The sequence below is a fragment of the Enhydra lutris genome, unplaced genomic scaffold (genome assembly GCF_002288905.1).
Source record: "Enhydra lutris kenyoni isolate GAN:26980312 unplaced genomic scaffold, ASM228890v2 scaffoldscaffold13, whole genome shotgun sequence".
In the NCBI taxonomy this organism is placed as follows: Eukaryota; Metazoa; Chordata; class Mammalia; order Carnivora; family Mustelidae; genus Enhydra; species Enhydra lutris.
In genome coordinates, this window is record NW_019154097.1 from 54,758,396 (window position 1) to 54,779,657 (window position 21,262).

Consider the following 21,262-nt stretch of genomic DNA (forward strand, 5'->3'; position numbering starts at 1 on the left):
GATGCATGGAAGGTGGGGCGGCAGACTGGGGCTGGGACCGGGACATTCCTGCAGAGAGACCACCTGTCTGCCGCGCGGGCACTTGCCGCTGTGGGATGTGCAGCCTCCTCTGCTCGAGAGATGGAGACAGACCAGCCCAGCTGCACTCTGCTGTTTCCTTGTCCACCCGGGAGAGTTATCCTGGGCCACTAGCCCCTGCATAAGCGTCTGGATGGCATCAGAAAGGAGTGAGGAGCCTGGCCAGCGCGGGGAGGTGTGTGGGAATGCGGGGGCAGCAGAGGCTCCGGACATGATTGGCACCACTTCTCCAGGAAGGTGAGCAGGCCTTGTTGCACGTTGTGGGGCCATGGCATGGTCTCTTTGTGCCTGTCTGTGCAGGGGGACCTCAGCCAGTGGGCACTGGTGGGTGTGTGTGGGGACTCTGTCTCCTTTCCTCTGGGGACTTCGTGGAGGCCGCTACTGCTCGTGCTGGGTCTCCACAACCAGCAGGATTGTGGTCACCCGCGTGTGTGGTGGTCCCACCTGGGACCTAGATGACTGGTAACAGGGCTTCATGCAGACTGGAAGCCTTGGGCCTAGGAACTCCTCAATAAGCTGCTGCAGGAGGACCTTTCCAGGAACAATCCAGAAAGGACATTATTGAGAAGAAGGCTGCTCATTCAGGCCCAGTTAGGCAGATAATGTAGACGCTCTCTGGTCCCCCAGCCCTGGGCCACACTGATCTGTCTGCACCCTTCCCACAGACCCTGCTGGCTCCTGGCTCAGGACAGCGGCGTCGTCCACTTGCTGGTGCAGGCTGGGAAGCTCTCGGCCGCTCTGGGGAAAGGGCAGGGTTTTCAGTCGTGCAGCCCAGAGGGTAGGGAGGCAGGTCCACAGACCCAGACTGGCCACGTCATTCCCGGCCTATACCTGTGGGTGGGCGTGGGAGGAGGTCTCTTCCTGAAGTCACCTGTCCCTTGGCGTGCAGAGTTGCGGGGTGGGGGTCGAGTAGCCTTGGGGCATCAGGACAGGCCACTGCAGGGAGGGGCTGCCTGGGAGCTGTGTGCAGGCCACCCCCAGTGATGTGGGAAGTCTTGAGTCTGCCCTGTGATCCAACCCTGTCCATTGCCCTCATCCGTGCTCACCGGGCTGTTGTTATCGTTGTCCAGGCTTTTGTGGGGCTTGGAGCTTGAGACAGCTGTCAGCTCGCCCCTGAGCTGCTTTTTGCGCTGACTGAGGTCATTTCTAATGAGTACTGGCTTGTCAGAGTCCCTTGGGGGACATCTGCCCCCTTGACTGGGTCTGGTGTGATGAGGAGTGGCAAAGGCTGGCACGTCTGTATCCTTGGCGGTATGCCCGCCAGCCGTGGGGCTGCGGCTTCTGGGAAAGCCCTGTGAAAAGACAAAGGCGCCTCTCCGGCCTTCCGCTGTCAACTCGGGGACGCTCACATTCCCACAGAGGAGCCTCGAACCCCACGTCTGGGCCAGAGCAGACCATCCTGGTTACGCGATTTCCTCTCTGGCTGCATGGTGGTTACCGAGAATCTCTCCTGGTCTGAGAGCTGGACGTACAGCGGTCAGACGGACTGACCCTGGCCGGATCAATGGATGCAGAGCCACATCTGCCAGACAGGGCCCTGAGAAATAGCCCTGGGCATCGCGAGCGTCTCCAGCAAGGAGGTGGGGTTGGGGAAGGGGGCATGCTCTTTGGGGAGCAGGAGTGCTGGGGGCTGTATGCAGTTCGCAGGCTCGCTTCTGTGAAGGCCCCTGCCACTGCCCCTGTCCGTGAATCTGGGCCACCAGGCGGGAACCCCCTCTCTGCTCCTTCTTCAGCCTCTTTGCAGTCCCAGTCCCCTGGCACTCCTAGTTAGTTCAAATCCCCGTTCCCTTCCCGGCGACCTGTGCGTCACTGTCATTCTGCAAGGGAATTCAAAGCAGCAAATAAATAAAAGACCATGACTATTAGAGCAAATCAAAGCCCTGGTAAACTCAGACTGTGTTCTTTCCAGCTGTCGTGACCCCTTTCCCCCGTTCTGATGTTTCCCATCCGCATGGCCCAGAACGAGTGTATGTCTGTTGCTGCCCCGGCGGTGGGTGCTGAGAGCTGCAGGCTGTGAGATCCAGCCGCCCAGGGTCCCTGGGACACAGCGGAGCCCAGGTGATGGCAACTCTGCCCCCGGTGGCTCCGCCTCTGGTGTCACCCCCTCTCCCAGAAGCCGGGTGCGGGATCTCGGGTTCTTGCCGCCCGTGGGGATGGGGCGGGCTGCAGCAGCCACTCCTCCTGACCTGCCTGTGCTCTCTCGTAGCTGGAGATGGAGGTGAAGATGCTACAGTCCCAGTCCAGCGCTGCTGAGCAGGGCTTCCCGCTGTCCAGGGAGGAGGCCAGCTCACTCCGGTACGTCAGCACCCACAGCCTGCGGGCCTGCCTTCCTGGACCACACTCTGTGCAGTTGGAGCCCTCCGCACGGAGACTCGGCTCTGACCCCTGGCCCTGAGGTCCGTCCAGGGTCCTGCCGTCTGTGGGGGCAGTAGGGGGTTGCCCGGGTTCGGGCATGGACAGCCCTGCTTCAGAAGAGCGTCGGCCAGGCCACCTTCCGTCCGTGTGTCCGGCCAGCTCAAGGACACAGCTGTCTCCCCCAGAGGCTTTCTTAGTTCCTCCTGACCCCATCCTCACAGAGCGCACGGCCTGCTTCCTGGGAAGGGGGGGGTGGTCGCAGGTCCTGAAGGAGGAGGCTTTCAGGGAGACTGAGATAGCACTCTGAAGGAGCTTCTCCCAGCTCCCCTTGGGTCCCCAAGCTGGCCCTGCTGTTTCAGTTTGACACTGGAAAGTGGCTGATGGGCAAGTAGACGGCCTTCCCGCAGAATCTCTGTGCAAAGCAAGTGCAGGCCAAGCTGCCTGGGCTCGGGGTGCTCTGAGCGCCTGCCACAGGCCAGCACAGGGTGCCCGGCATCCTGTCCTTGGGAGCTTCTTCTGGGTCAGGGAGACAGAGTGGATGAGGACCCTGCTGCTTGGGGATGTGGCTGGGGTCAGAGTATGAGCTGGCTCCTGTGCCCCCCACTGGGACTATGGTCCAGTCTGTGCTGGGCGGATAGCTCTCCTGTGTAGATTGAGAGAACCAGGTGCGAGACCGAGTGCCGGCCATGGACATCCTCGTGGAAAGTGTGTGTGCAGGCGATGGTCCCCTTCTAGGTTTCAGGTTTCTCCCGTTGTTCCAGAGCCGCTCTCGTGTCAGGACCTCGGTCTCATAAATAGCCATCTCTGGGGACCCTGCGGTCCTGCACTCACTAGTTTGTTCTTCCCGGGCTTGTTCAGGTGCGAGCGTGTGCGGTGGGTGTCCTGTGGGCTGAGCATGAGGACGGGGCAGGGCGAGCAAGAGCGCCTCTTGTCTGTCTTCCTGGATGTTACTGTGTAAGGGGGATGAGGGGGGATGTCCGGCAAATCAGGTCAGCAGCATTGGGCTGCCGAAGCATGGCAGACGGGCTGTGAGAACCCGAGTCCGTGGAGTCTGCTGGCCTTGGGAGGCTCCGGGGGTGGGCTGGGCGGGGCTGGGGACCTAGGATTAGTGGGGGAGGCAGCAGCGTGTGAGGACGTACGTGGGAGGAAGGTCTCCATGCTGGAGAGGGACCAGCAGGGTGCTGGGGACTGGGCCAGGCCAGGCGAGGCCCTCTGCAGTTGTGGCCTTATTCCCAGGAGCAGTGGGGCCCACAGAGCCTTGAGGACCAAGGGGGCATCACATCCGTAAGAGCACCCTTGGCTGCTCAGAGTGGGGCCCTGGAAGAGGGGCTTGGCCGGGGACAGCTGTCTCCCAGCCGAGCATCAGCTGAGTACTTGCTGTGGGAACATTGGTGTGCAGAGATGCAGAAAACACTCTCCTACACCTGACTTCCCGGAGCAGGCCCAGCCCACAGATGAGCACAGTTGTTGCAGTCAGAGGGCGGGGTTTGTGGGGGTCCTGATAGTAGGGGGGTGAGGAGGGGTGGCAGAGGGGCTCCAGGCAGGCCTGGGGCACAGCCAAGTTCTGGGATGTGGACGGGCTTCCCCACAGGAGCCCCACAAGGAGCTGGGCCAGGGCAGTGTGCTTGGTACTGATCTGAGGGGCCTTGGGGGCTGCCCTGGGAGTCCCCCACAGTGTGGGAACGTGGATGAGACACAGCATCCCCACTCTGCCTTAGTGCCCTCACCCCCGGCCATGTAGCAGGTGCTTGGGACCTGAGCCGCCAGGTACAGTGGTCCTGCCTCCCACCGCGCCCTCCCCAGGAATGCGGGGGTGCTGTCCAGGCCCTGGTCAGCTGTTGGCTGACCAGGGCCAGCTGCGTTCAACATTTGCATGGGCAGGCACACTTTGGGTGTATTCATTTATATTTATTTTTAAGATCTAAATAAAAGGCTTCATCAGTGATATCTTGTACATCAAGATCAAAGCTGCCTGTTTCCACCATCTCGTTTGGTGAAAGCAACCATGGGAGACGAGCCTTTGTGGCTAATTAATTGGAATTGGGTCGGCAGTTGTGTGGACCACTTGCCGGGACACGTGCTCATTGCCCTCCTGAGTATCTGGCTGCTTGAGGGAAGGCTGGGGCCATGCATGACAGCACATTGTACGCTCCCCTCAGCCCTGTGGCGAGAGCACCTGCCAGGCAGGCTCTGGGGTCCACTGAGCGCAGCCATGGGGAGCCCCCGACCCTGTCCCTTTCCCGGGACCCTGCCAGCCCCTCCACTGCTATGGTGTGGGTGGAGCCCGCCGCTCACCCTGCCGTTCACTCCACGGTTCACCCCGCTGTTCACCCTGACACTCACTCCACCATTCACCCCGCCGTTCATCCCACGGTTCTCCCCGCTGTTCACCCTGCGGTTCACACGTGGTGTTGTGCAAACACACGGAACGTTGCTCTTGAACCAGCAAACTAGGGAATGTGCACAGAGATTCAGGTGGAGCCGTGGACCTTTTCCCAGGAACAAATCCTGGTGCTCCCCTCTCCGCGGTCACATGGCAGCACTGGCAGTCCAGAGTGTGGTCTGTGCCTTCAGTGGCCAGGTGGACTTCAGTCGCTCTAGGGTCGCGTGTGGCTCTCACACCTGCTGGCCCCTTCCACTGCTCTTGGCCCAGCTCCATGCCCTCTCCGCTACCCCGGGACCCCTGCTTCGGGGGCTAAAGGGATGTGCCCCATGGTCCCACCCACGCCCTTTCCAGAAGGCCAGGGGATAGACTCTTATTTGTTTTTTTTTTGTTTTTTTTGTTTTTTAAAGATTGTATTTATTTATTTGACAGAGAGATCACAAATAGGCAGAAAGGCAGGCAGAGAGAGAGGGGGAAGTAGGCTCCCTGCTGAGCAGAGAGCCTGATATGGGGCTTGATCCCAGGACCTTGAGATCATGACCCGAGCCAAAGGCAGAGGCTTAACCCACTGAGCCACCCAGGGGCCCCCTCTTATTTGTTTTTTGTTTTTTTTTTTTTTTAAAAACCTTGTATTGAACAAGTCCTTGACGAGCACCCTGTCTTCTGTGCACCCACGAGTCTACAATCCTGAGGACACGGGCCCTGCCCCCTGAGCTCCCAGAAAGGTTGGTTGATCTCAGAGGCGAGGGCACTGCTGGACAGCCCAGGCCTTGAGGGCACAGCCAGCCTCCCCGCGTTTCAGACCTGCTGCTGCCGCCTTCTCGTACAGACCTGGGGCCATGGGCCTTGGTGAGTGGTCCCGGTGGAACAGTGGTGCTGCCAGGGTGAGGCAGCCCTCCAGGCCTGGTGCTCACAGGCCATGAGCTTCTGGGCCGGCACCAGGTTTCTCAGGATCAGCCGGGGAGACTAGGGTAGCCTCCTGGAGCCCCTGTGGCCTCACGCTCCCTGCTGACTGGCTGCTTCGTTGGGAGGGTGGACAGGGGAAGCAGGGTCAGCAGGACTCCACTGCCTGGGCTGCAGGCACCTCTGTGAGCAGTGGCCGGACCACCAGGCCTGGGCCCCTCTGCCAGCCCGCGGCTCTGCAGACTAGAGCTGGTGGCCGTGGGCCAGGGGCCGGGTGCCACCTGCAGAGTGATAGGGCCTCCCTGCGCTGACCTGTGCGGCCAGCAGCGGGGGAGGCGTGTGCCTATGGCCATCTCTGGGCCCGAGTCTTCTCCTTGGAGCCTGTTTCCACCTGCTGTGGATACCCGCTCGGGCCTGTGCTCATGTGCTCTGTGGGCACTCAGTGGCCTCTGGTGGCCCTGCCCCCTCAGTCCTTGCCGATTCTCGTGGGTTATTCTGCATTATTTTTTCTCTTCAGTTTTTCTAGTTCTTTCTAAGACTACAATCATCTGGGGGTTGAACTTCCTGAATTAGTGCTGTGTTTTAAAAAGATTTTTGGTTTTATTTTCTCTTTTTATTCTATTTTCTGTAAGATTCTCTGAGATTTATCAGCCTGTTCTTACTGTATTTCTACAGTGATGTTTCCTAAAATTTCTTGTTGTTGGGTTGTTCCTTGAGGATTCTTTTATACATAAGACGCCTTGTGGCTTCGCGAGCACACTGTGTCCGCTGTGTAGCTCTCCGTTCTCTGGGCGGCCTGTTCTTTCTCGGCTGCTTCTGTGTTCAGGTCAGTGTGGTGGGTGTAAACCGGACCTTGTTCTCTCAGTCTGGTTCACTCCGACCTCCAGAGTCGGCCCAGCCATCTGCTCATGGGACAGGTAGGGCCTGGAGGGGCCTTGGGACTGGTCGTGTCTTTGGGGAAGATCCTGTCTGCGAGGCGTAGGTGCTGCCATTGCCTGGGAACTGAGGGGACAGGACGACGGGGAAGCTCAGCATCACTATGGAAACCTTCCCGAAGTCCCCTGGTCACCGCGGTGACTTTGCACTTTATCTGGTATTCCTCGGCCCGGAGACCTGCTGTTTTCTCTCTCAAGAAAATAAACGTCTGGTGTTCTTCTGAGACAGGGAGAAAAAAGGGTGATGGGAAACAGAGATGCTGGCTTTTCCGAAGATCTCCAAGTCCCATCCTGTCCTGCCCACGTCCTCACCTTATAACTCAAAACCCAGCATGACACACAGGCAGGCAAGACCCGGAAGGGGAGCGAAGGTGGCCCACGTGGGACCCTGGGACTTGAGCAGGGTGGTGGTGAGCTCCCTGCGCCTCTGCCTGAGCCCCTGGACTGGGAGCTGCAGAGGCTCTGACCTGGAGGAACCATAGACACACACCCATCGGGGGACGGAGGGAGAGCCTGTCTGACCACACCCACCCATGACAACCAGCAGGGGCACTCAGTCCCCACGGCCCATGTCAGCCGGGCCAGTGGTGACCCGTCTTCTTGTCCAGGCCCCAGAGCGGGCAGTGCTGCATGTGTCAGCAGGACGAGGTGAGCTGGCCTCCTGCAGCCCACTATCCGGATTTCCCTGCATCTGAAAGCTGGAGCAAGACAGTGGGGGCCTCCTCCCCCCTCCCCACTGCCCCTGGCTCAGAAGGCCCAGCAGGAAGCCTGCGCTTTGCCCTGTAGCAGCCATGAGGTGGCCCTTGCTTTCCTGTCCCCGGGGTCCCTGGGACCCCATGGGGAGCCCGGCTTACACCCCACTGTGTTCAGTGTCCACCTCTGCCAGCATCGCATGAACATGGCCCATGGGTAGTGGGACATGTGCCCGCCTCCTGGACCAGGCACTGCATCTACCCACGGCTGCCTGCCAGACGCAGGGAACTCGGTTGCAGGATGTGGTAAAAAGTCTCGTATCGTACCCAGGCTGTCGTAACATGAACCAGAGAAGACAGCGGGCAGCAGAGCAGTGACGTGGGTGTTAGAGTTATCTGACAAGGATCGTAGAGCAGCAATCATCAAAACACATCAACAGGGGCGCCTGGGTGGCTCAGTGGGTTCAGCCGCTGCCTTCGGCTCAGGTCATGATCTCAGGGTCCTGGGATCGAGCCCCGCATCGGGCTCTCTGCTCAGCAAGGAGCCTGCTTCCTCCTCTCTCTCTGCCTGCCTCTCTGCCTGCTTGTGATCTCTGTCTGTCAAATAAATAAATAAAATCTTAAAAAAAATTTAAAAAAAAACACAAAAAAACACATCAACAAACAGGAATCTTATTTAAACAAGGGAAAAAATGGTAAACCTCGACAAAAAAGGAGAAATTAGTTCGTTTATTTGACAGAGAGATAGTGAGAGAGGGAACACAAGCAGGGGTAGTGGCAGGCAGTGGGAGAAGCAGGCTCCCCATTGAGCAGGGAGCCCAACACGGGGCTCGATCCCAGGATGCTGGGATCATGACCTGAGCCGAAGGCAGACACTTAATGACTGAGCCACCCAGACACCCCAAGGAGAAATTAGTAAAAAAAAAAAAAAAAAAAAGGAAGGAGAAGAGCCCAACAGAAATTTTTGTAGACCTGGAAAATCCAGCAAGCAGAAATGCAGAGTTCACGGGCAGACTCAGAGTGGGCTGGGGCCAAGAGTCAGGACCTCAGAGGCAGATGGACAGACGGAGGAAACAGGCTGACAGACGGGAGCAGAGCCGCTGGGATCGGGGCCCCGGAGATAAACGTGCATTAATTGGAGCCCCAGAAGCAAGAGAGAGACTGGAGCTGGAAAAGTATCTGAACAATGCCTGAAAATGCCTCAAATTTGGTGAAGGGCGTAAACGTGTGGATTTAAGAAGCTGGGCGAACCGCACACCGCGTACGACCACGGAAATTCACATGGCACATCCTAATTAACCTGAAAATTAGAGACAGAGTCTTGAGAGAAGCAGCCTAGGAGTATGCAGGGACGCCACTTGGAGCCGCGCAGCACTGGCCTCGGGGCCTGTGGAGGCTGAGGGAGCGCACAGGAGCATTCACGCTCTGAGGGACACCAGCTGTCAGCTGGGGACAGTGTGCTTCAGGGGATAGCAGAGAAGCCAGACGTCCCCAGAGTGTGAGCAAAGGACCCGCCCATGCCCAGCGGCTAAGGGAGCATCCCGGACAAGAGGACAGGTGAATGGAGGGGAGGAGGGCAGGGGCGTGGGCTGTCCTCCGTCCCCTGTGTTCGCTGACTCGCTGACTGGCACATGGCGGTGGCGCTCCGTGCACATGGGGGGCCGGGCCCTGGGGGCAGCTCTGCTTCCGCTCCTGACTGTGGTGTCCTGTCTCGCCGTCGGCTGAGCCACAGGTGTACGTTTGAGGGCCTGAGGCAACCACAGAGATAGCTGTACCATTCACTGTACTCTGCACTGTCAGTAAAATACAGAGGAACCCTGAATGCGTCCAAGGAGGGCAGAAAGCGAGAAACAGAGGCATAGTCAGAGATCAGATGACACCACGGCAGGTTTAAGCACAAGCAAATCAGTGATTACTTTTAATGGAAATGATCTAGGCACACCAGTTACAAGGTGGAGCTTAGCGGGTGGGTGAAGACACAGGACCGCTCGTATTCCGTTGACCAAGCTTCCTTCAGCCACAGCCATCTCAGCAGGGCGGAAGTTGGGGCATTGCTCACATGGCCGCATTAACTAATATCAGATAAAATGTTCTTGAGAGCAAAGAAGGTTGCTGTGGACACAAAGGGACATCACACGAAGCCCAGTGTAGCAAGAAGGCACAACAATCCCAAGCGTGTTTCTGCCGAATAGCAGAACTTTAGAACGTGAAGTGAGAAGCGGTAGGACTGATGGCAGGAACAGATGATCCACGTGCGCGGTCGAGACCTCTGCTCAGCTCTGATGGCGGGACCGCTGAAAGGGACCGCGTGAAGTCACGGAGGAGCTCAGCATCACCGCCAACCACAGGGTCTGGCGAGCGTTTATGGTACGCTCCGTGGAGCCCCTTTCACAGGCACCCAGGCATTCTGTAAGTGACCGTGTCTGGGGTCAGAAGACACACTTGGAAGAATCCGTTAGAGAGCACGCTCTCTGACCATACCAACCTCACACTAGAAGGAACAGGAAAACAGTGGGACCATCTCTTCCCACTTGCACATTAGACAGCACATCTCCAAATAGCCTGTGTGTGAAAAAGGAAGTCTCGAAGGAGAAGTCAGCACAACTGAGTGGTCTTTCGCTGCGACACGGCTCCGTCAGCACCAAGGCGGTGGATAGCGCTCAAAGGGGGTGGCTCCCAAACTTCTATTCCAGCCTCCAGCCCCAAACAAGCAGAAACGAAGAAAGAATACGTAGCAAACAATAATGAAATCGAAAGCAGAAAAACAATAGAAAATTACTGAAACGAAACATTCTTTGAAGAAGGGCAATAAAATTAATAAACTCCTTGCAAAACAGACCCACATGGAAAGAGAAGGCAGTCACCCGTACCAGGAACGAGATGGGGGCGTCCCTAGCTCCTGTAGCCATCTGAAGGGTGTCACGAGAGTTCTGTGGACAGTGTTAGGCTGACAAGCGCATTATCTTAGGAGCAATGGACCAATTCCTCAAAATCCACAGATTCCCAAACCTCAACCAACATGAAATAGATCATCTGCATAGTCTTACAGGCATTAACCAACCGAGTTCATAACTAAAACACTTCCCCAAAAGATATTTCCAGGCCCAGCAGGTGTCCGTCAAGAATTCTGAGCTTGAAGAGTAATTAACATCAGTTTTAAGCGGTCTGTTCCAGAAAACAGAGGAGGTTGTCAGGGTTTGGGGGGTGAGGGGTGCGTGTATCTCCAGGAGGATGGCGTGAGCAGTCTTGTATGTTGACCCAGTTCTGCATCTTAACTGTGGTGGTTACACAGATCTGCACATACGGTGGGATCTCATGAGGGCCCACAAGTGGGAACCTCTGGGGGCTGCCCCAGGGTCTGCTTTCCTGGGTTTGATATTGAACTGTATTTGCTTCACGTTGTTGCCCCAGAGGGAGGCTAAGTGAAGAGCACATGAGCCTCCTTGTACATTTTTTTGCAAATTCCTGTAATTATTTCCTACAAAGTTTAAAAATGGAAAAAAAAAAAAAAAAAAGCACCTCCACACAGTCTTCCAGTTTGAGCCCTACCCTCACCCTGTTTCCAGAAGTGACTACTGGTAGTGCCTATTCCTGAGACTGTAGAATTTTCTTGGCTTTTCCACGGCCAGCCCCGGATTTAGCTTTTTGGGTTATTTACCACTCCTCCATCTGCTTTCTGGCTTCTAAAGTTCTTTTGATGTTGTCCCTTCCTTTGTTTTCTTTGTCCTCATGGGAGTACAAAGTATAGGGAAAAACAAAAAACGAAGCCTTTACTCTTGTTTTAGTGAGATTTTCAGGGAGATTGCACTTCAGTCTGTAGACGAACCACTACCTCTCCTGGAGTCATGGCATTCTTCCCATTCACATCTGTTTTATAAACAGGGAAGGACAGCATTCAAACCCTGTTTCTTCCCATGTTTTTACAGACTCTTTATAAATTTAATGGATAAAATAACCAAACATAGTTAATTAATCCATTTCTGGAGTTTGTTTCCACTTTTCAGCCATTCAGAGCAAGCTGCTATAAACATCTCTGTGTGTTCGCTGTGGTCCGTGTTCTGACGGACGTGCAAGTATATTTTCTAGGTCTCAGAAGCCCGACGGTATTTGGACCACAGAAGTCTGGCTGCATTTAGAATTCTGATGCGTCGTACTTTGGCGAGTGATGACAGGTCCTTGCTCTGGTAGTGGCGGTAATCATTGCAGTCAAAGCAACTAGCGTTGATTCATTCCTCTCCGTGGGCCAGGCTCTGCACCTGTGCCTTCTCCGCTCTAGGCTACAGAACTCTACCAACAGTCCAAAGAGGGTTTTAGGAAGTAGTGTTCTACTGAGGCTAGTGAACCTACAAAAGAATACATCCCCTAAAAATGCATCCCTGAAAAATAGGGAGCTATGCCTGGCAGAGTACCAGTGGCTAGGTTGTGCCATTGTACCCCAGGACACAGGTCTAAGATGGTGCGTTCTCTTTGGAGAAGGTTAAAACAATGAGACCAAATACAAGCCACTTTCCTTTTATTATCACCGTGCACCTTAGTTCTAAAGAAGGTCAGCAGGGGTGCCTGGGTGGCTCTGTAGGTTAAGCCCTGCCTTTGGCTCAGGTCATGATCTCAGGGTCCTGAGATTGAGCCCCCCATCGGGCTCTCTGCACAGTGGGGTGCCTGCCTCTCTGCCTACTCTTGATCTTTGTCTGTCAAATAAATAAATAAAAATCTCTAATGGAGGTCAGCAATAAAATTACTCCCTACCTTCACCCCCACCTGGTGCCGGAGACATGTTTGATAGATGTGGACACATGTGTTTGCCATCACACTAAGGTACAGATAAAGTACAGAACATTACCAGCTTTTTTATATTTTGCTTTAAAAATTATTACAGGGGCATCTGAGTGGCTCAGTCAGTTAAGCATTTGCCTTTAGCCCAGGTCATGATCTTGGGGTCCTGGGATTAAGCCCCACATCAGGCTCCTTCCTCAGCGGAGGATCTGCTTCTCCCTCTGCCTCTGTCACTCCCCCTGCTTGTGCTCTCTCTCTGTCCTTCTCTGTCACTCTGACAAATAAATAAAATCTTTTAAAAAATTATTTGTATAGTAAAATTACCTTTTTTCGTGAGGGGTGCCATTCTATGAATTTTATTCGCCCCCTCAGTCAGAGAACAAAGTAATCTCATCACCTCAGAATCCCCCTTGTGCCCTCCCTACCTCCATACTGCTGACCCGGTGGCAACCACGGACAACTTCTCCATGTTTGTCAGTGACGTCTGATGAGTGGAGTTCTACAATATGTCATCTTCTGAGACTGGCTTTGTTCACTTGGCTTCAGTGACATTCATCCGCATTGTTCATTGTTATCTGCATAAAGTCCATTCCTCTCCAATGACTATTGCCTTCTAGTAAGTTTTGAAGGCAGGATGTAGGAGTCTTCTAGCTTCATTCTTCTTTCTCAAGATTATTTGGACTCTTCCAAGGTCTTAACCACACTCAAGTCTTCCTATCCCTGAACATGGGATACCTTCCATTTATTTCGGTTTTCTTTCATTTCTTTCTTTCTTTCTTTCTTTTTTTTTTAAGATTTTATTTTTAAGTAATCCCTACATACAACGTGGGGCTCAAACTGACAACCCTGAGGTCAAGAGTCACATACTCTTCTGACTGAGCCAGCCAGGTGCCCCTTCTTTCATTGCTTTTAGTAACATGTATCAATTTTCAATATACATACCTTTATGTCTGTGGGTAAGTTAATTCCTAAGTATTTTGTTCTTTTTGATGTTGTTGTAAATGGAATTGTTTTCTTGATTTCCTTTTCAGATTATTCATTACTAGGAGATAGAAATATAACTGAATTTTACATAATTGTTTTTAAAGCTTGCACCTTCCTGAATTCATTTATTAACTCCAACAGGTGTGTGTTGGTTTTGCAAATTTTTTAGGGCTTTCTAGATTATAGCAGCTGCAAATACAGTTTTACTTTTTCCTTTCTAGTATGGAAACTTTTATTTCTTTTTATTGCCTAATTGCTCTGGCTGGAACTTCCAGTAGTATGTCAAATGGAAGTGGTGAGAGCAGGCATCCTTGTCCTGTTTCTGATCCTACAGGAAGACCTTTCAATCTTGTACCACTGAGCTTGATAATAGCTGTGGGTTTTTTCAAAAGGCCCTTTGTCATGTTGAAGTCCCTCTCTGCAGGTAGTTGAGTGTTGCTGATATGTCAGATGCCTTCCCCATGTCTGTTGAGATGATCATGTGGGGTTTTTCTTTATTCTATTAATATGGTATATTGTATTGAATGATGTCCATATTCTGAGACAACCTTGCATTCCTGGCACGAGTCCCACTTGGTTGTGGTGTATGATCCTTTCAATATGGTGCTGAATTCGGTCTGCTAGTATGTTGTTGAGGATTCTTACGTCTCTGTTGAATAAGGTCATTGGTCTGGGGTTTTCTCATGGTGTCTTTGCCTGGCTGAGTACCACCTTAACACTGGGCTTGTAGAATGAATTTGGAAGGATGCCCTCCTTTTTAACTTTCTGAAAGAATTTGGGAAGGATTCATGTTTACTCCCTTGTGAATGTTTGGTGGAACTCACCCATGAAGGTGTGCGGTTCTGCGCTTTTCTTTGCTCTGTTTTATCCCTGCTTCTGTTTCCTTACTTTTACTGGTCTCTTCAGATTTCTGTTTTATCTTGTGTCAGTTTTAGTAATTTGTTAGTTGCTAGGAATTAGTCTCACTTATCCAATCTGTGTCTAGTCATCCGTGGTCTTATTGGGCAGTCCTTTTTATTTCCAAAAACATTAGAAGTAATGTCCTAGTTTTCATGTCTAATTTTATTAGGTTTGGACCTAAGTATGTCTTTTCATGTCAGTTCTAAAGTTTGTTTTGTTTTTGTTTACTCTCATACATTGCTATTACCTAGAAATGATTGATTTTGTAGTTATTCATTTTGTATCCTGAAACCTTACTTAATGTTCTCATCAGTTTTATGAGGGTTCTATTGTTCCAATTCTTTGGACATTTCTACATGGATGTTCTGTTGTCTGTTAATTTGGTTAGTTGAGGTCTTCGCCGAGTGATATGCTTTTGGTCTCCTTTCCTTGTGGTTTGTGCTGGTTGGGACACCTGCACGATGTTGAAGTGGGATGATGAAGGCGGACACCTTTGCCTTGTTCTTGGTCTTGGGGGAGGGCATTCAGTCTGAAGCCCTTGAGAATGAGGTGAACTGTAGGTTTTTTGTAGGTGCCTTTTGTCAGCATGTAGAAATTCCCTTCTCTTCTTGATTTATATTGAATGAATACTGAATTTTTTCAGGTCCTTTCTTTTTCCTTGAATTGATTGGTATGATCATGTGGTGTTCCTTCTTCAGACTGTCGATATGGCAGATTCCGTTGATTTATTTTTCAGTATTGAACCAACCTGACACCCTGAGGTGAGCCCTCCTGGGTTGTAATGTATTGTCCTTCTCACATATTGCTGGATTCAGCTTGCTCACATCTTGTTGATGAGTTTTGTGTCCATATTCATGAGGGGTGCCGGCCCGTGGCTCTCCAGGCTGCGCCTGTTTGGGTTTGTACAGCATAATGCTGACCCAGTGAAACGGGCTGGGAGGCATCCCCTTCTCCTTTGTTTTCTGGAAGAGATGGTGTCGAACTGGCATCATTTCTTTCCTAACCGTTTGCACCCAGTAAAACCAACTAAGCCTGGATGTTTCTGTCGTGTGTAACGTCTCCTCTAGTCCTGGAATTACCCAGGCTGTGTGCTGTATCTTGGGAGAATTCGGCTGGATTGCTGCATCGGTATATCCCACCTGAATTGGCAGGTTCTGTGCACACAGCTGTGTACACGGCTCCTTTCCTGTTGGTTTGGAGGATCTGCGGGGGGAGACCTCTTGCTCCTGATACGATAACTTTGTGTCCTCTGTTTTGTCTTTTCTTTGCCAGTCTTGCTGGAGGCTCGCTGTGTCACTGGCCTCTTCACAGAATGAGTGTTTGGTTTCTTGCATTTTTCTCTTTGTTTTTCTGTTTTCAGTTTCACTGATGTCTGCTCTTTATATATCTTTCCTTCTGCTTGTTCTGGGTAGATTTTTTTCCCTTTCTGTCTAGTTTCTAAGGTGGAGGCTTAGATTATTGATTTGAGATCTTGTTTTCCAGTGGAAGTGTCCGGGCTCCCCTTCAGCTGTGTCCTGCAGTGAGCTGTGTCGTGTTCTTGTCGCATTCACGCAAACGTAATTTAGAGTCTCATCAGGCGCTTCTCCAAACAACGTGTCATTGAGATGTGCGATGTTAGACTTTCAGACATTTAGAGATTCTCCTGCTACTTGCCTGTTACCGATCTCTGGTTTAATTCCGTTATGGTCTGTGAATATAGTTTGTACAATTTCTGGTTTTAAAAATGTGTAAAGGTTTGCTAAATGCCACAGGAATATGATCTGTCTTGGAGAATGCTTTCCTGTCCTTGTGAAGGACTCTGTTGTCCCGGGGAGGGGGAGTGCGTTGTTCCCACATCCATTAGGCCTGCCTGGTCTGTGGCTCGTGTAGCCCTTTCTGCCGCCAGCATCTGCTTGTTGCAAAATGCTTGCTCAGTTTGCTTTCCTGTGCCTCTGGGACCCAGCCCACGGGGTCTCCACACTGTGCCTCCACATTGTGTTGTGGCCCCTTTCCAGCGGGCGGCTGGTGCTGTGTCCAGTGTCAACATAGCCCCTCCGCTCGCTCCCTTCCTCCTGTTGTCATTCCTTCTTTCCGTGTTTCTTTCTTGCGTGAGCATGTACTATGTGCCAAGCACTGACTCATTTAATTGTTAAAAGAAGCTGTAAAAAAAAAAAAAAGACAAAAAGCAAGTATGGACTATTATTTTCCCAGTTTTATAGATGAAGGAAGTGAACAAGTATCTTGTCCAGAATGATACCCGTAACCTTCTTTCATGCTCAGTGTTCATTTTCGATTACATTTTGGTTTGCAGGAGGCTTGCAACAACAGGACAGAGAGCTGGGCACAGTGTGCCTAAGCCCTCGGATCTCTCTCTGACAGGGAGGGTCACCCCATCACAGGGTCCCACCCTCATGACCTCAGGGAACTCCACGTTCCATCACACTGTGGGTAGGGCTTCAGCATAAGAATTTGGGGAGACACAGACATTCGGTCCACGGCCAGACCCCCGCTCCGTGTATGACTGACCCCAGAGCCTGGGCCGTCAGCCTCTCCATGCTCCAGCCTCTCCAGCCTCTCCTGCGGGATTCCGACAGTTGTGTGCGGACATGGTCCTCTAGGCCTGTGTGAGCCTGACACTTCGCTCTGTGCTGGAAACGCAGGGTGGGCGTGTGACGCACAGATGGGGAAGGCCGTGGGGGTGGTGTGAGCCGGCGGTCAGGGCCCATCAGGGAGGAGGAGGCAACAGGCAGTGTGTGCAGGTGGGATCTGTGGGTGCTCAGCCTGGACAGGTGCATCGTGGGTCACTGCCACTGGCTGTCCCCTCTCTGGGCAACTCTGGGGCTTCACTCCCGGCACCCCGTCCCCACACCATCACCGTTTCGTAGTTCAGTGAGAACAGTGAGCAGCTGCTGTCTCCTGCTGATTCTTGGACACACACACCCATGTGACTGGTGAGACTTCTCAAGCAGTGACCTGGGATGGCGTCCGGGATATAAAGCACCCCCACGTCTACAAAACGTGGAGGTCCTCGGTTTCTAGAAACACACACAGCTGCTTGCTTTGAACCGCTTGTAGGCAAAGCAGCCTTGTGAGTGGGCTCCTTCTCCCTCCCTCGGCAAGGTGACAGCTTGCTGGAAGAGGAGGACCAGGGAGAGAAAGTGCTCCATGTTAAAATGCGTCAACAAGTGTTAGTGGTGTAGGCTTGTCCTCCAACTGTGGGCTGGACGAGAGCAAGCCGTCTCCCTCACGCGCCTGCAGCCACATGCCTGCTTCTTTGAACGTAGCCCTCAAGGGCACGTGCTCACGAGCCTTCAGAATCCAGAACATCCTGCTGCCCAGCGGCCCAGCGGGCCTTCTCTCGCAGCCTGCACCCAAGATGCAGGAGTCCTTCCTGGAAGGCGGCTTCTCTGAGGTGGCCTCGGGTGCTGGACTTCCCCCCACCCCCATTCTGGGGGATGCTTCCTCGTACAGCCCTCGGCGAAGCCGTGACCCAGCAGGGAAGGGCAGCAACGCTGGAGCCCGACCACCAGAGCCCGCTTCCCGTCAGTTCCCATCGGTTCCTGTCAGCGAGGGTGGTGCATGTCGGCGCTCTGGCCAGTACCCCCAGCTCTGGGGGGCCCTGCAGCAGGCTTACGCAGGTGTGAGGTGGGGCACATCAGCCATGTAAGTGACAGTGAGCTGCACGTGGTCAGAGCGTATAGTGTGACGTTCTTGCAGACACTGTGCCCGCACGCCGCTGTCGGGCACCACACACCTGCGACCTGACGTTTGCTCTCCAGTGCCTGAGATCCTCCCTTCCTCCCCCACCCAGGCCACTGCTCATCTGCGTTCACTCAAGTGGACTGTGTGGCACTTGGAAGTCGGAGAGGAATGGACTCCCGCAGTGTCCACTCCTGTGTGTCAGTGCTCGCTGTTCAGAGAGATCTGTGTGCACAGACCGGCAGTGCGTTCCTCCTGGTTGCCGGCTCGACATGCCGCGGTGTGTCTGTGCGGGCACTTGGGGCCAGCCATTCACTTTCCCAGGCTTTTGGCCTTCATCTCCGACAAAGTCCTCGTGTGGAAACGTACTTTCTCTTCTCTCAGGTACCCGCCGACGTGTGGCATGGCTGGCGGTGGCGTGTTGCCCTGGTTTGGGAATCTGCCTGTCTGCAGAGTGGCTGCACCGCCCCGGATCCCTGTGGGCAGCAGATGGCCTCCCAGGGTCTCCTTGCCAGCACCTGGCCCGCAGCCTTTCTCGCTGTGACCATAGCCGGTGCACGGTGGCCTCTGCCTGTGGTTTGGACTCTGTATCGCAAATGACCGATAGCACTGAGTGTCTCTGCTGGTCCTCATCGGTGTCTTGCTCAGCACAGCGTCCCCACTCAGGCCGTTCTCCCCTGGCAGTCTACTCCTTGCCGAGTCTGAGTATTCTCCGTCCGTTCTCGCATGGGTCCTCTGTCACACACTTTCTTTGCAGGTGTCTCCTCGCATTCTGCCGCTCGCCATTTCGCTGCTTCCTGAGGCTTTTAGAGAGAAATTTGTATCATGTTTTCTCTTTTTATTTGTGATGATTTGGATATCAGAGCTGGGAAACTTCTCCTATCCCAGATTCACATTTTTTCCTGTATATTCTTGGGAATTTTATTATTTTTCAATTTATGTGGAGGTTTATATTTCCATTTTGAGTTTTTTTTTATATTATGCACATTATAGAATCTGAGGTTTGTTTTTTTTGTTTTTTTGTTTTGTTTTGTTTTGTTTTTTTAATAAATACCCAGCTGTTCCAGCACTGTTTGTTAAACAGACATCCTTTCTGGGCGCTGGGGTGGCTCAGTTGAACAAGTGTCTGACTCTTGATTTTGGGCTGTCGTGAGCTCTGTGTCCTGGGATCGAGCTCCATGTCTGGCTCGGTGCTCAGCAGGGCGTCTGCTGCAGATTCCTCCCCTCCCTCTGCCCATCCTCTGGCTTGCATGCATGCTCTCTCTCACTCTCTCTAAAATAGTTAAATAAATCTTAAAAAAAACAACAACAACAAGCATCCTTTCTACGCTGGATTGCCTTAGAAAATGTATCAGAACACACTGTCCACGTGTAAGTGTTTATTTCTGGGGCATCTTGTTTTTCCTCAGTCTGACTTCAGGCCAGGGCTATTGTGGTCACTGTGGTTTTTTGACAATTCTTGAAATTAGGTTGTTCGCTCTCCAACCTTTTCCCCATTGTTGTTTTGAGCATTCTGGGCCTGTTACATTTCCACATGACTTTTAGAATGAGCTTGTTTGTACAGAGAAATGTGTGGGATTTGACTGGGATGGTTTGGATTCTCTTGAACAGTGTGGGGAGAAGTGAAATCTCGTCAGGCCAGCCCTCCAGCCATGGCCACGGGTACCCCATGTGTTCGGGCTCATGCTGATTCCCCGCTGCTCTGCGGACCTCTGCGTAGTTATCAGAGGGCAGGCCTCTGACAGGTTTTCCAGAATGATCTCCCTGCGCTCCGTGTTCTTGGGTGCTGTTGTGGATCACGCTGTCCAATTATCATTCTTTGGTTTCTGTTGATTTCTGTAGCTCAATTCCATTAGGGACACAAAAGGTACTTGAATTACTAAAAAATTCTTTTCAGCACGTTGAGGGAGCCTCCTTGCATGGCCCACCCTCTGTCTGTGCTGGTAAATACTGTGTGTCCACCCAAGAAGACTGTGCCCTGTGCTGTACTCATCAGAGGTCTCCTGCTGGACGCTTGAGTCAAGCTGGCTGATCATGTTGTTCATGTCTACTTTCTCCTTCTGGGTTTTTTGCTTCTCGCTCTCTCAGTGATTGAGAGAGTGATATGAAATGTCTGGCTGTAACTGAGGGTCTGGCTGTTTCTCCCCACATTTCTGTCAGGTTTTGGCGCGTCTCCATTGAAGCGCTATCATTGGCGTATGCGCGCTTAGGACGGTAATGTTCTCTTGGCCAGTTGGCCCCTTTGTCATTATGACTTTGCCTTGTGGGTGCCGTTCTTGGCTCTGGAATTCACCTTGACACCAGCAGTGTCTCAGCCTTCTCCGCTGTCCTCTTCGTGTTGGTATCTTACGGAGGTATGCCTCTTCGTGTCACGAGTGCTCCTGTAAGCAGCCCATGGCTGGGGTCTGCTGTCCTGCCCACTTTGATGGCCTGCGTGTAGGCTCACGTATCCTGTGGCAACTGGTACACCTGGGTCTCGCTATCTTCTACTCGTCCCATCTCTTCCTCTGCATTCCCCATTTTCCTGTTTTCTTTCTAACTCATTGGGTATATTTTGTTTCATTTTATTTCCTTTATTTCACTTATTAGTCATCACTCTTTGCTATTTTAGGGATTATTTTCGGGGTTACGGTACATCTTCCACATACCACAGCCTTCCTGCAAGTGATGCAGCCTCGTAACCACATGTATCTGATCTTCCCCTCGAGCCTCTGTGCTGTGTGTGTCACACATTCTATTTATAATCCTACCTCAGACCCCAATACACTTTTCATTAGTGTTGTTGAAACAGTCTCCTCAAAAAACAGTAATTTGCTTTTGTATCTTGGCTAGAAGATGCAGTATATACACACAGTAGAATATTACTCAGCCATAAAAAAAGAATGAGATTTTGCCTCTTGTGACAACATGGATGGACCTAGAGGCTGTTATGCTCAGTGAACTAAGTCAGAGAAGGCAAATGCCATACTGTTTCACTTATGTGGAATCTAAAAGACAAAATGAGTGATCAAATGAAGCAAAACAGAAACGACTCACAGATAGGAGCAGAAACTGCTGGCTACCCAAGGGGGAGGGGTAGGCAAAGTGGGTGGTGGGGATTGGAAGGTACAGACCTATGGTCATAAAACAGGTAAGTCACGGGGTGTGACATACGACACAGGGAAGGCAGCCCCTGACCGTGCAGCAACTTTGTGTGGGGACAGATGGTGACGTTAGTCATGGGGTCACTGCGTTACATACCTGAAAGTCCTGTGATAGCATTTGTCAGCTGTGTACCAGCTGCAAACAGAAGCTAGCCATCCTTAGAGGAAATCAAGAGCCACATATTTGCCACCATAGTCACGCGGTCCACTGCTCCTCGCTCCTTTGCGTGGATCCTCGTGTCCCTGCGGTGTCCCTATCCTGCTGCTAGGAGGGCTTCCCTCGACCTCCCTTGCAGAGCGGGTCTGCTGGCGACACGTTCTTGCAGGTTTCGTTCGCCTCAGAACAGCTTTATCTTGTTTTTGTTTATGAATATTTTCACTGGGAATCGAATTCTAGGTTGGCATTGTTTTCTTATTTCAGTATTTCGAAGATTTTTC

General features: G+C 52.4%; 1 protein-coding gene across 5 annotated transcripts in view; it reads left to right on the forward strand.

Annotated features, from left to right (window-relative positions):
- The window catches only part of LOC111145738 (mitotic arrest deficient 1 like 1), a 329,575-nt gene that overhangs the window by 214,951 nt on the left and 93,362 nt on the right, over positions 1-21,262 (forward strand). For all 5 annotated transcript variants that reach the window (XM_022500905.1, XM_022500908.1, XM_022500909.1 and 2 more), the window contains one exon: positions 2,285-2,373. In XM_022500905.1, coding sequence (XP_022356613.1) covers positions 2,285-2,373 — 89 coding nt within the window. The remainder of the gene's footprint in view (positions 1-2,284; positions 2,374-21,262) is intronic.